The following is a 15,518-nucleotide window of genomic DNA, read 5'->3' as shown; positions in this document are numbered from 1 at the left end:
AAGACTAAATTTCACCATACTACAGATGGGAAAGAAATAACAACAGAAGGAATCAGATTTCTTTGTATTATAGCTGATGAAAGAAAAACATATCCATATCCACTCACCTGTCTAACTCTCTTTTTTGAGCTTCCAACTCTGAATATTCCTACTGTCTGGAGACCTGCAAGTGAAACACATCATAGCACTATTTTATTGCTTAATTTTCTCCTGAAAATTGCATTGAACCAAAGCATTCTGACCTATGTGTGTACTTATAAGAATAAATAAAAAGAAAAGCAACATATTTCTCCACAAATGTGTACTTACCACGTTGATGCAAGATATGATTAAGAAGCCATCCACTGTGGTTTTAATGGATCACACTTAATCTGCAAAATGGCACCTCTGTGACATTTCTGATGCCACTTTGGATGCGCCCCTGCTATGAGGAACAGAAGTTTGCAGAGACTGGGGCACTGCTCAGGGTTTGGAGGTGTAACTTCCAGGACTGATATCAAAGGAAACAGGCAGTAAAACAACTAAATACATGGGCACTGAGCTGTGTATTTCGATACAGGATGAAGCTGGTATTTGGGGTAACTCACTGGCTCCAAAGTTCCTGTCATGACAAAGTTGAGAGTCTTCAAAGGTATCTAAATAGGGCACTCAGGCAGACTGTGAGAGGGAAGAACTTCAACAGGGAGTTGTGTGCACTTTATAAGGGAGGAACAACTATTATATAGAGGGAAAGCCATAAAGAAGCATTGTGGTACTTTAGGCAAAGTGCAGAAGTGTGTCATTTAGACTTAAAGCGATTAGGAAATTGGTGTTGCCTGCTATTTCATAAGAAATCAGTTCAAACCTTCTTGTGGTCCTGCAGAAAGCCACTACAAATACAAAAAACTATAATTTGGTTCTCAAATGGACATATCTTGCAGACTAACAGGACCTGAAAAATTTGAGAGTGACATGGTCTTTAGCAATGACAATGTGCGTGGAAATTTTAGAGCCTGAAGGGCCTGTGTATATAATATAATTTTACATGGTTATAGAGTTTTGCAAAAGGGATGAAATTATCCATAAGCTTGGAAGTTTATGGTCTAACAAGGGCTACTCTGCAGCTCTAATCCCCACTGACATACAGAAAGTGTAAAATTTCCTTGTGAAACAAATGCCTTCTGACAGCCATTAGGCTACACTTGCTTGCTGGAGATGTGTCAACTTGAACAGTATTTGGAGTTGCAGATCTTCATCACAGAAATTCAGATAGGATTCTGCTTTTTAGATTTTAGTCTCAACATAACACCTCTTTTCAAATCTTCTCTCTTTGGTTAACAGAAAATTACATTGATGGACTACCATTTAGCAAATCCAGGAACACTGGCAGAAAATCATCTGAGATGGAGATTACACACACTGGGCAACCTGCAGGCTGCTTACCCATTCCTACACATACAGTGTTTTTGCTACACTGCAGGTCTACAGAAAGCCAGGCCTTTATATCTCTGGGATGTGAATCCAGGGAAAATAGGGAAGGTGACAAGGACAGGTGCTCTAATGTCTAAAGCATAACCATTTTTGTCATTTAATGCTCAGAATTATCGTTTAAAGCAGTCATCAGAAACTGCTGGTGATTTGTTGCTGAAAAAGGATTTATGCATATAGGCAAGTATTTCAGAATCAGGAATGATGTTGCTACAGTGTCCACCTTCTACCACTTTTAGGTTTCTCTCCTTGCCAATGACTGTCTTGTGAAAAGCAGATTAAATTTAAAATTGAAGAATTTGCCCTAGATTATATTGGATTATTGCACTGTGGTATATTATAGTTTATTCTTAATCAAGGCACAATAACTCATCATAAATTTCCTTTAAAAGAAAGCTTCTATGTAAAGGAAATATAAAGAACATCATATGGAAAAGAACTTTGTTATGAAAGTGCATTAAAAGGATTAAAAAAATTATCACAGATAATCAGGTGACATAAAATTACAGTATGCAAATGATGCTCAGCTGGATGGCTTTTTTGGCTGACTCAGATACTTCTATGTTCTCCAAACTCAGCTACCTTTGCTTAAAGGGGTGGATGTCATTCATCTCAAATTTAATCATCCCATCCTTACTTGTCAGCCATGGTATCTAATCTCTGTGAAAGACTAACAGCAACTATCTTTTGCAGTGTTCCTAGATACATTTGTAAGGAAGACAGTTTTCAGTTATGAATTGTGAAAGCTCAGCATTGTTGTTTAAACTGCAGTCCCTCATTTTGCAAAAAAAGCCTTTCATTCAGAGTTAGTAAATGATTTCTTGCTGGTGAAATTAGCATCAAATACATAATTTGCTGTTACAATCACCATTATTTTATGGTTTGTTGATTATCTGGCCATGGGATAACTCCATCTTCCTATGGCAAAGTTATTTCAATTATCATTAAAAAACTTTACAAGGCTAAGATCCATTGGCAGAGATGGTGAGCAGATACCTAGATTGACTATTGTTTCTGCATTAGGTAAAGCTGTGGGAGGCTTGTGTCTGGACAATCATGAACACACAGGAAGAATGCTGGCAGGAGTTTGTGATTTCCTTTGGAGAGAGCAGGCCTGAGCCTGAGGCTGATCAGGAGGAATCAAGCCAGAGACAAACTGAGTATTCAGCCTTCAAGCCTTGCAGCGAAAACGAAGAGGCTGCTTGGAGCTTAATATATATTTAGTATGGAATTCTTTCTTATTCTGAACCCCCATCTTCAAATATCAAAAGTCTTACAGTATAAATAGTTAATCTAGATCTCACACCTTAAGATCCACTGGCTGTGCATGACTCCAGACTGACTGGAACATTTCAGACCTTTTGTTCTGAAGGAACAGGTAAACCTGTGGGGTGTGAAGAGCTCTTTCTGCAGAGCTGAGCACCCCAGTACAAGATGGGTGACCTCCAAGAAAAGGTTCCATCCCTGTGCTCTATGGGCCAGATTACAAGCACAGATCTTCAGTTTGGGAAGCTATCATGTACGGAATTACTTGTGGGACAGTATTTTTAGCAAGAAGCAAAACAGGAGGGAAAATGTCTAGCTTTCAAAGATGTCCTTGCATATACTTACTTCTCAAAATAGGCATTTATTTATATTATAGTAAAAATACATCTGCCACTCCTGGGAAAACAAAATATTCTTACCATGCTTTTCCAAGTGCTGGCAGCAGCTATCTACAAGCCGGGGAACCTGCCTGTAAATAGGGTTCAGGCTTAGTTTCTTATCTCTTGCCTTTTCTTTCTTGCTCTGAGCTTCTGCTGGCAAAGAGAGCTGGAGAGCCTCCAATAATCTTGAGTGATTGTCATCAAGATCTGTGATAGAGTCCACAGACATTGCACCCTGTAAAATACACACACATGTGAACAATCAGTAGGGCTAGGGAAATCTCAGCATCACAGGACGTCCAATAAAGACTTTTGCCTACCTGCATTTTAAACAAACTGCAGGGCAAGGATGAATCATGGTCTGTGGGTGCACCTCTGAATACTGTATTCATGTGCATGGAGATATATAGATATTTTTAAATCTTATTGACTACTTCTTCTGTATCTTGGACCATTGTATCAGTGAAATTTATGCAAAATGATTAACAACCATACACCATATATATTTAACAGTTAATATCCCAAATGCATACAGCTGTGGAGTTTGAAATAATTCCACTCTATCACAGAATAAAGATACACCAGAGAAGTTGAGGTGTAATATTTTTAAAATAATTCTATGTCACATATCTTAATTTTTTAAAATCACTAAAATTCCAATGAAAGCTTTGGAATCCAGGTTTTGATTACAGCAAGGTGCAGAAGTTCAAGCAGTCTGTAAAGGATAAAGCAGCACAAGCAGCTGGAGGTTTCTGACATGTTTTAATTTTCACACTTTAAAAATAAGATTTTCTTTCAAAGCACAAGATTACTGTAATTTCATTTCTCTCATGTCTTATTAAACTTAGGAGGCAAAAAACATTCTAGGTCCATGTATAATAATAATATTAATATTATTAATAACAACAACAATAAATAATAAACACAAATAAAAGTTTCAGGTTTTTTCCTATTAAAAATATCTCTTGTACACTATTTTCTTTCTTTCTTTTTTGTTTCTTTCTGAAACAAAGCATAAATTTTACAATAACATAAAATGTACTGTAAAGGGATGAAGCCTGTCATCCTAAGAAACAATAACAAAAATGTAAATTTCTACTCAAAATTTTTCTGACAATTATAGTTTGTTAAAAGCTGACAGGCAATTTATAGACTGCTAGTCAGAACTCTTATGTCTATTAAATGAGAACTTGAGAATTAAATGAGAATTGCTTACAAGGGAATTTAAAGCTCTAAAAGTATTTTGTTCCATCATCCTAGCCAGCTGAACTTTATAAAGATTTTAAACTCATAGGCAAAACTCAGAAAAAGTCCACTGAGATTTCAGACTCATTAATAAATTTCTAGTTTTAAATACCTTTAAAAAAACCCATTTAACTTATCAGGTATAGTTCTGTTTCTTGTAACTCATGGTAGATGTATAAATGAAACACAATGAAGTTTTCAGATTTTTTTTACCCGCATTACTATAAACAATTACTAGATCCTTTAAAATGCAACTTTTGACCTTTATTTCTGATGTCTCTCATAAGTACATCTGCTTGATTCCTTTTACCATTTCCTGCCAACAGGAAACAAAAACACAAACAAAAAACCCCTCCAGACCAAACAAGAACCTCTGGCTATGATCCATGTGTGTAAAATTCCAACTAAATGATATTTTGAGTTTATTTAAGAGTTTGGCATTCCAAACATCAAATAAAGGAATTGGCACTGAAAATCCTAACCCCACCCTCACCAGTGCAGCCCCTGTGTGACAGGTGCCCTCCTTTATAACCTGCCTTTATTGGTCCTTTCCTGTCTGCAAAGCATCCTCACCTCATGAATCATTATCAGAGTTACCTAAATCGGATTCAGATCCCTAAAATAGATGCAAATACAGTCAGTTCAACGTGGTCCTTGGGCACTTTATCAAAGTTGTGGATTAACTGGCACACTGAGCTGGCTTTAGGAAGAGTGACCTTGAGTTCAGTGACTGAAGTCATGGCTTGGCAATACCAAGTTCAGGCCAGCTCTGATTTTACAAAGTGCACAAGAAAATGTTACCAACATACTCCACAAATCCAGCTCAAACTCAGCCAGACCTATTAGTCTGGGCTCAGTCTGACCTACCTGACTGCTGAGGAACAGAGGAGGAGGAGACTGCACACCACTGCTCCAGGTTAGTAACACACACACTGCAGTGCCCAGCAACTAAAGAAAATCAAGTTCCATCTGCCAGCCATTACCTTTGCACATAATGGATGCCAGTCCCTGCTCCCCCATGACAAGTTCAAAACCTAAATACACTGGGGAAGTCTTAATCTAAGCACACAGAAACATGAAGGAAAGTGGAATTTAAAGTCTCAACTTCCAACTGCAGGGCAAAAATACTACACAGAAAATGCAGCAACAGTGACTTTTGTAAAGCTGTTGGAGAGAGAACCACAGCACTCACACCATGAGCTCTGCAGCCAGCATTACCTTCTTCTAACTCTTACTGAAAGTCTCAGGTGAGTGTTAGAAGACTCACTTTTGTGTTTGAAATACACAAAAGTGAATGACACAGTTGCAAAGAAGTGAATGGAGCAATGATAAACAATCCCTCCAGTTTAAGTTTAAGAGGACTGCACTCCAGGTGTCTCTGCAGCATTTTTGTGATAAATTGGTTGTATCAGTTGCATTTACTAACAAATATTTTTTTCCTTTTCTTGTAAGCATTTGTCAGTTGAAAACAGGGCAATGGTGCTCAAGAGATAAAAGATAAGCGCAGGCTTCCTTATCATCCCCTAAAGTAAGCTCAGAGCAGCGCGGTAAGTGCACTGATAAACAGAATTATAAAGACAGACAAGATATGGGACATGCGTTGATATTAATGTTAAATAATGTAAAATTCATGAAATTCATTAGGTAAGTTAATTCCTTAGAGAAAATGCCAGTTCCCTCATGTCACACAGCCCACCTTAGACTAACTTTTATTGCTCTGTGGGTAAACCACGTCCCACTGCTTCCTCATGGCTGTGGAATAAAGGCTCCAATTCTGCCCTCTGAAAGCTGCAATAGCATTAATGACAAAAAAATCCCCAACTATCCAAACAAACAAAACAAGCAAAACCCTCCCTCAACTTCTAGGAACTTGGTCCTGATGGATCTCTGTGGATGTACCAAAGGATCCATGGCCTTCTGCCTGCTCACTTGTCAAATACAGGTCAGAAATCTTATAATCCAATCTTTGTGAAAAGAACAGCAGATGAGCCACCTCTGGACACATGAGTTATCTTTCCTATGAAAAAAGGTTCTGAAACCAATGAGTACATACAGTGAAGTTTTATTTTTTGTCACTGACTGCCAAACTCTGAAAGAAGTTCATGGGTTTCCCTTAACTTACTCAAGTAACTTTGCACTTTTGTGTGAACACAAATGACTGCTCATATGGTTCGCACAGACCAACAGATGTGCATTAATGAGTATACAAGACTGCAAACACCATGCTTTCAGTTTTGCAGACAGAATATAGACAATTCAAGCTTTAGCTGGCAGCTAGACAAAGAGCCCCATGACCTGCCTTCTGCCTTCTCTCAGTTTGCAATTTATTCCAGTTCCACCCCTCTTAATCCCTGGTTTGAAGAGCCCAACAGAGAATTTCTATGAAGCTGTTTTAGCCTACGGATGAAAGAAGGCGAGGTTCTTAAGAAAATACTTTCTTTTCCAGAGTCTGTGTCTTGTACCTCAATTCTTGCTCAGATTTATTAAAAGGGGTTTTATTCAAAGTATTGTATTATGCAATTTTTTTTCTCCCTCCATTGCAAATGGAATTAAAAAGCAGGAAAGTCTAGAACCTCTATTCCATGGTAACAAAAGAAAAAAAAAATTACCAACTGTAGAACTAGGAAGTTCAGAGCATAAAATTTACTTACAAGGAACAGGTTTATGCTAAAAAATTATCAATTTTACATGCAGATTAATATTCAACCTGAACCCACCACTCTGTATTTCGCTGTCAAAGGCTTCTTCCTAGTCTGCATGCAGAAACATCCTTTGAAGACCCTGGCACAAATCTAGTCTGACAACTCCTTACTTACCACGGAGGATATGATAAGGGTTAGAACATGAGGATTTTTATTAATATAAGGATAGGGATTAATAGTCAAAGAGAATTATTATTTATTAATATAAGGATTTGGACTATTATCAAGTTAGAGCTAGATTTAGATAAGTACACCTATAAATATCAAACACATAGGTTTAGACTTTAAAACTGCTGAAAAAATTAGGCTAAAGACAGATCGAATTTGTTAAATCTGAAAAACTTAGAAGGAGGTAGATAAAGGGAGCGAACAGGAAGACTTCTAGATAACCTCTCTGCCTCTTTGTGATCTGTTACAGACTCACAGGGTCTATATGACCTTTTCCCACCAGCATCAGCAAAAGAAGATTTCCACTACAGTTAAGAGTTTTCTGAAGTTGATGAGGCTGACTTCCATCTGAAAAAAACCACTATTGAACAGAAAGTATTCCACAGTCCACACACACAACAGGGCTGTCCTGGTCCAGTCAGACCCTCTGGACCTGCAATCACACACCCCATTGTGATGTGTCTACTTACACGCCTCCTTGCCCGTGGCGCTGGCTCAGGTGTGTTAGGAGAAGTGGATTCATTCGGTGTTTCTGAGGTGGAGCTGAGAGATGAGTTACTGCTGGAAAGTTCTTTGTTCTGTCTTTTAGTTCCAAATGGCAAGAGAAAGGCCACAAAATCTGAAACATCTTTTTGCTCTTCTCTCTGAGAGTCTTGCTTGAGCTTATAGGCCCGGTCATTAGCAATCACTTGAGACAAAGGCATTCCAAAAGCCTGGGGAATAAATTCTGCAACAACAACAAACCCCTAATAGTTACCAAACATCTGGTATTTATTTAGTACAAAAAGAATTAACTCTTTCTTTGTTAAGAAAAACAATCTGAAGTCTCTTTAAATATATAGTAATTCCAATGAAGTATTGGACTCAGCAATAATAACAACAATCGTGCCAGGTTGTTGTAGCCTACGGTATCTGAATCATACATCCAGTCACATAATGCAAGATACCCTGCACAGGATCCTGGAAAATCACTTGAAATCTAATTAGGATGTTAACTTCCACCAAAAGTAACTGAAGTCAGGCACTTCTGGTTACATGTAGATGGTGCACAGGGGCATCAGAAGCTCTGGTAACCATCCTGAGACTGTGAGCCTCATTGAAGTGTTCCAAAGCTCTCTCTCATGTTTCAGGTCCCTCCACCAGGCTCCTTTCTCATGAATGCTGTAGGGCACCAGAGTCAAGGGGTCCTGACATGTGCATGGATTTCACTACAGTTCAGAGAGTATCAATCTACCTGTGCAGAGAGCTTTGAAGTACATTCACCCCTCAGATTAAGCCTTCAAGCATATAGTTTTAAATTCACAGAAGAACTATATTGTTCTAAATTTTGGTAAGATTGAACCTGTTTAATACTGGTATATCAGTATAAAGTTCCTTTGTAACACTAAAAAAGCATGGACACATGGAAATATAGGAGAACACGTTTGTCTTGATTAAGAAAAAACATCATCCTCTCACATCAATATAATTGTAATGTACAAAACCAGCACATATCTCATATCTCAAAGTAAAATGCTTAGATATTTTAGAAAATAGAAAAATGTTTTACAGTGAATCAGCAACAAGAAAATTCTCATCAATAATTTTCAAACCATATCTATCTGAGATTAGCAGAAGCAAAACTACTGAGACAGATTTCCAACTAGAACTGGCTTGTGCTCAAAAGAAATGAAAAAAAAATAGCCATTGATGCTTTTCACCCTGGTGAAAATGAGTGCAACTTCTACTAGGTTCCAGCTTCAGATCTTCTCAGATCAGGCATAAATAAAGCACCAGAGATTAAAACCAAATTTCTTCAAGCATCAGAAAAGGAATTATTAAAAATAAAAAAGAAGCACATAGGAAAATTCTTATATACTATACCTCTCTTTTGCCGCAATCGTGTAAATGACTAAATGCCAAAATTCCTCCTGGGACCTTAAGTCTGACTAGGTCTTTGATGACACTTGCAAATTGTATCTGGATTTGTATTAAGTAAGGCATTGAAAAGAAGAGGATATTTTAAGAATCTTGAATGAGGACACTACTAGTCTATCACACTAAAGAAACAACAGCCCATTGTTCTGATTTGGTAGAAACATTCCTGCTCTTTAGAAGCATGAAATGTTAAGATATGAGTTAAGTTTGGTGGCCAGTCAAAACTAAATCAGGAAGCAGAGCCTCATATATCAAGCAACTCTGGAGGTGACCTATGAGTAGAACGACACCTAAAACCATCTGCATTTAATTTAGGACAAAAAAGAGCATCCTCACATGGATATGAAGCAATGCACAGATAGCCAGTTCCAGGAGTTCAGTTTGACTTTTCCCTCCTCTACTCAGCAGAGTGTGTCTACAAAATTATGACAGTATTAATATTAATATTAATTTTTTTTTACTGCCCTGAATTATCTCCCTAATGAACATTTAAGATGACAAATTTGAAACGCACATGTGCAACACGTTTCCCCTCTGGCCATGTAACAGGGTGCTTTCTTATACTTCCAGTACCCCTTTTTATTTGTTCTTCTACAACATTTCCTGAGAAAAGCCAACACAGTATATTCCTCTGGTTTGGCTCAGAGCTGCCCATGATTCAGACTGGGAGAGGACAGCAATATTTATTTAGCTCATGTGATGCCCAACAGCCGGCTGGTGCCATTGATCCTACATCAACTGGGGCAAGATCAGCAGGAGCTGAGCTCTCAGCACTGCTTCATTAAACAAGTTTCATTAAAATGACCCTCTCCTGACTTCAGTATGTGAAGGTTGGCATTTTGAGGTAGGCATTCCTTCTCCTTGGAAACTCTCAGGTGTGGGATTCCAGGATTTTAATTGCTCTTGCTCAATGTGGCTCAGAGAAAGGACAACGAGCCGCTACTCCAGACTGCTCTGATGTAGACCTTCTCAGAGGACACGAACCACTTCCTCGATTTCTCAGTGTCTGGCAGGAACTGGATGAAAACCAACTGGCTGAATTTCAGACTAAATACAGATGGCAGTGGTGCTGGCTGGCAGTGGTAATTACATTAAAGAGCTGGCAAACCCAGTAAAGTTTTGCTCATTTGTTGAAATTAAGAGAATCAGTTGCCCCCTCTGCAGACTGCCTGCAGCCTCAATTCCCACCAAAATGTGTGTGTGGCTGTGGTGGCAGGGAGCATGTTCTACCCCCCACTCTTCAGAAACATTCAATCCCAACAGCTTCCTTGTTGGACAGGTAATTAGAGTGAATGTTAGCCCTTCTGTCATTTCAGATTCATTACTAAAGAAAAGCTGTACCATGTGAAGTAATTGTGAAATAATCAGCAACCCACAGATGGGAGAGAAAGGGCTCTAACTCAAATCACAAGATGTGTGGGTTTGAGGCTCCAGTCTCACAAGAAAGGTAAAAGGACCAACTGTCTTTTTACAGATGCATGCTGGGGATCCCCTCTGTCAGAGAGGTTTCATTTGCATGAAGAAATGTACTTTAAAGCACTGGCTCAAACCTTGATCTTTTGTATACATACCGAGTTAGTTATTCTCTGTAAACTCAACAAAAAATTGATCACTTATTCAGTGAGGAGACTGGGCAGCTTAAAAAGCCATTTTGCAAAAAGCATCATGTAAAAATGTGAAACAACCTGGCAGATTGGGCAATCAGCTTGGAAACAGACTTGTATCCCTAGCCAGCACCACTTTTAATGCGCTCCAGTTTTCAGTGTTTACTGGCAAAGAGGAAATTTACTATTTTGGAGAAGTGCATAATTTCACTTACCAGAAAGCCAGTCTTGCAGCTGAGGCAAGATTTTTAACAAAATTTTGATTGAAACTGATATGTTCCTAAGAAATCTTTCTTTGGCGGTAAATCATCATTTTCTAATAAAAAGCAGCATATCACAGAAAAATTCCTAGCCAGATCAAATAAGAGTTTCAGTGATCTCAAATCCTCCTTTTTGCTAATCAAATGATAATATTCAGGATGTTGACCCACATGGTTATAGTTTACCTGACCTCATGTCACCTGTCCAAACATAGTTTAAAAGACTTCTCTGAAGTTTCAGCTGGTGAAAACTGCTTTCCATCCCACAGAACATATTAGTCTATTAGGAGCCATATATATTCTAGATCCTAATGAGTCTTTCAATACTAATAAAGTGAAAAGTAACTATGGTTCAGGTCCTTAGCATTTGGAGTTTTTTCTTAAGTACATCATAAATGCCGGTTTTGGGTTGCTAAAATCCTGTGACCAGGATTTACTAAGGTGCTTGTACTATTTAAATAACATGAATAGAGATCAGAGAATAACAACCTTTCAATGGGATATTTAAATGGGGTCTTTAAGTCAATCTCCCCGGCTAGCAGACAGGGTAACTCTGTTTTGGTGACTGAAATAAATTATTTCAGATCTGTAGAGACAGTGATGGAAGCAGAAAACACAGAAAACAGAAACCTCAGTCCATAAGGGGAACTCTGAAACTCCTTCCATCTGAAGGTTCTTCAAAACCTGCACTGACTCCAGGAGATACAAGAGAAGACAATATTTTCAGCATCAGTTCTGTGGCTGAAAATCTCTTCTTCAGCTACTCACAGCTCACTGACCTTCAAGGAGTAATATAAGGCCCTCCCAATTACATATGCTTTTTTGTGGGAGTAGGTCTGGCTTTTTTTAACAAAAAATTAAAGAGACTATTTGGTACTTTACTTGACTTCAGTATAAAATATGACACAATACTGATTAAAAACCCTCTTTTTTATGCCTAGAGAGCATGAGAAACATATTCAAAGTTTTTTTTATAGAGGCATGGTAAGTTGGTGGAAAGACTTAAAAAAAAAAAAAACCAATTTCTGATAAACTACAATAAAAAAGAGACTTCATTTATTCAGCTCCCTCCTTAGGCACACAGACACCACGATAGGCTGAATTACTGAGAACAAATGCAAACATTAATATCTTAATTTACTGAGCATGAATAGGAAGTAAACACAAACGACATTTTCAAGAATTTTGAACTAAAGAAAAATTGAACATCTGCTGGATTTGCATATGCTACAGAGTTACCAGGAAGGCTTTTTCTTGTGAAGTCCTGCATACACAGCAGCTCTGCTAAGGCCCCAGAGATGAACCTGCCAAGTATTTACATCCCATGCAAAAATATCAGCAAAAGGGATGATTCTCAGTTACTCAAACAATCACATAACAAGTGGTTATAAATTCTGAGCAGGTCTCTTTGTTAACCTGTAGGGTTTTCTGGAACCAAGGCAAAACAAACTTGGCTTACTGATAAAATCTTCTAGGGCGAGTAATTTCTGGGAGGCATCTCTCTCAGGAATGCCTGCGTGTACTCTAGAAGTAGGTCTGCTTTCACTGACACCCCTACCACTGGCAAGGGATGGCAAAAACCCTGCTTCTGCTGCCTTAAAGATTAGCACTGAATTCATAAGGGAACAATATCCAGCTGCCAGCAGACAGCATCCTGAAAATGTCTTATTCCAAGCAGCACAGAAATGTTACTGCTCCTTCAGCCTGAGTACTGTTTGTCAGCAGCCAAAAGCAATGTTTGGAGACATCTGTAGGCAGTAGGATTGAGGGCCATGATGGCCATTCATAACAAGGAGGCCGGGTAAAGCAAAAACACTTGAACGATGGAAGCTGAAAATATTGCTTAAATGTCTGGGTGGAGTGCTGCTCTCCTGTTTAGTCTGTTTACATCCAGCAAGTTTGGCTATATCCTGCTTTGGTGAATTACTCAGAGATGTAATAACAACTGAAAAAACATTTCTTTTACAATTTCTCCACTTTTAACGAGATGTTGACAGATATAAAAAAGGACAAAGATATATGAAACTCATTTAAAGTGCATTAAATTCTACTGTGGTGTCTTTTTGGCCTTCAGAAGCCTGACAAGTTGCTGAAACTCTCACTTAACAGACAGGTTGACTGATCCATCTAAATAAAATGTGAATTTAGACAGTAAAACCTCCATAGATTGGACTGAGTCCTAAAATACAGATTATTAAATCTCCAAACAGTCCTAGAAAAAATAAGTACCATTACTTTTGGTTATGCCTTTAAAGCATAGATGCCTGGTGGGGCAGGTGGGGAAGAACAGTCTTGGGCACACACTGGAGAGAGGTGGCACCTCTCCAGAGAGAGTAACCCCAGAAACCTACACCATGGGGCAGTTCAGTGCATGTCAGTGCTGAAGGAGAGGGTTTGCCAGGCAAGAGCTGCAGTGAGGCCTCCATCATGCATCCCTGGTGACCAGCATGGTGGCCCTTTCTTTCCACCCTCCTCTGTCAGGCATATCCCTGCTATCTTTGCAACCCTCACACATGATCACATGGTGCTGCGTGACTGTCAGGATTAACCTTCAGGAGTCTGTCCTTACAAAAGGAGATTTTCAGGTGGCCCATACACTCTGGGCAGGACCAACAACACGGCCCCCTCAGACATTACTTGTCCAGGTATGTGGGGGATCCCAGGCTGGGACAGAGAAAACACAAAATGTTTGGGATTAATTACTCTCCCAATTGCAACTGTGTTTACAAAGTGATGCTGAAGGGATGGAAATGAAGTCTGCACTAAGGCCCTGCATCTCCTCTGTGTGGAGTGTCTGGTGAGCAGCTTCCCTGCTTCCCCTCCGACGTCCTGCAGCCTGCTCTTGTTTCCTTCTCACAACAGTGCAGCTGGACTAGTTACTAAAAAACCCATCACAAACACTTCAAAATAAACAAAAGGAAAGCATTCCATTCGGGTATGAGCACTAGGGACCTGCCTGGGGGGTGTGTGCTCCCAGCCTTTTGTGTAGCACACCCATGCTCACAGTTAGGAGTGTTTGTACTGGACCAGCTGCCCAGAAATGGAAGAAACCCTCTCTAGAGAACAAGCCTGCTGTGAAAGGCATGTCAAGGGAGGTTAACTCTGACTCCAGGTGACATGGAGGCCACTGTTCAGGGAAAGTGGTGGGGCTCAATTCTGGTGTGAGCACAGCAGGCTCATCCTCATGTAGACCAGCAGCACAAGGCCTTACATTTTTCTTTCAGAGCTAACTCATCAGCTGAAAGCTGGGCAATACTGTCCCCCCTGACTCCTGAGGCTGGAGGAGATGCTGGTGCTGCTGCTGTCCGTAGGAAAACAGCCACCCTTCAAGCACTGTGACAGGCTGATGCCCCCCTGGCACAAACCAGCACTCCTGGTTGTTCATTCCCTCTGCTGTGATGCATTAAAAGTCTGCTCAACAAGTACCTGAGTGGCAAATGATCTTTAATAACTCAGAAGGGCAGAGAAAAGTACACCAGGACCAACCATGGCCAGAAAACCTGACAAATAAGATGCTATATGCTGCTACTTGGGCTATTTTTGCCTAACACTTGCTGTTGGCAATTAGTAAGAGTACATATGCCTTTCTTTTCACTCTGCTAACACAACCTGTTCAGAACGTGACTCTTTCCAATTTCCTGGACTCTTACTGACCAACCCAAGTTTTTCCTAAAGGAAGGAGAGAAACACAGATTCTACTGTTTGAAAAGTGCTGGGGTATTCTCTCAGAAGGTCCTTTAATATTTTATATTATTTTATAAAAGCTCCTATAATACTTTATAAGTAGACAGTGCATGTAAAGCATCTCTATAACTCAGAATAAGACAGTGAGAGATGGGAGAAAAAGGATAAAAGCAGATGGGATAAAAAAAGAATAAAAGCAGTATGTTTGAAACATCTGAATTTCAAAAAATAATAATAAGAAAAAAGGAATTAAAATTAGGAGAATCAGCATAGTGATTTCTAAAAATGCTTAGTATAAGTAACCAGACAGTATGAGCAAGGCTGAAAACCAGGAAGTAGATAAATTTAAACAATGATGAATAAATACAAAGTGCTGATCTTTAGTGGCAACTAGTGAGCCCTAAAAGGCAAAGTGCACTCAGAAAACTCTTCAGAATAAAAATCAAGTATATCCCCAAACCTACTAACTGAATGGAGCATAACTGCATATAAATGTTACCATGCAAGGTAGAGACAAAAGAAAATCCCTGAACAGACGTGCAATAGCAGAAAATAATATTATATTGAAGTGCTCAACTGGTGCAGCTGTATAATTATCAGAAATAAAGGTCAGCTGAAATAAACTATGGCTGTAAGGAAATTAAATAGAATGCAAGGCAATATAAGAAAACAAATTTTTGAAAGATCTTTGGCAACAGAGAATTTAGTGGAATAAAGACCAACTCTGGATTAAGGATTTGTATCCATCACCAAAAGGACACTCTCACTTCTCAAGGCACTGCACCAAAGAGCATTGGTGGAGCTCTGAAAGTGCAACTGCAAGGA

At 39.1% G+C, this 15,518-nt stretch overlaps 1 protein-coding gene across 7 annotated transcripts in view; it reads right to left on the bottom strand.

Annotated features, from left to right (window-relative positions):
* The window catches only part of ARHGAP6 (Rho GTPase activating protein 6), a 315,428-nt gene that overhangs the window by 24,843 nt on the left and 275,067 nt on the right, over window positions 1-15,518 (bottom strand). For all 7 annotated transcript variants that reach the window (XM_064708522.1, XM_064708530.1, XM_064708564.1 and 4 more), the window contains exons 4-6: window positions 7,699-7,955; window positions 3,153-3,348; window positions 108-163 (exon numbers count right to left, since the gene is read on the bottom strand). In XM_064708522.1, coding sequence (XP_064564592.1) covers window positions 108-163; window positions 3,153-3,348; window positions 7,699-7,955 — 509 coding nt within the window. The remainder of the gene's footprint in view (window positions 1-107; window positions 164-3,152; window positions 3,349-7,698; window positions 7,956-15,518) is intronic.

The sequence above is a fragment of the Zonotrichia leucophrys genome, chromosome 1 (genome assembly GCF_028769735.1).
Source record: "Zonotrichia leucophrys gambelii isolate GWCS_2022_RI chromosome 1, RI_Zleu_2.0, whole genome shotgun sequence".
Lineage (NCBI taxonomy): Eukaryota > Metazoa > Chordata > Aves > Passeriformes > Passerellidae > Zonotrichia > Zonotrichia leucophrys.
This window is presented reverse-complemented; position numbering and strand designations above follow the sequence as displayed.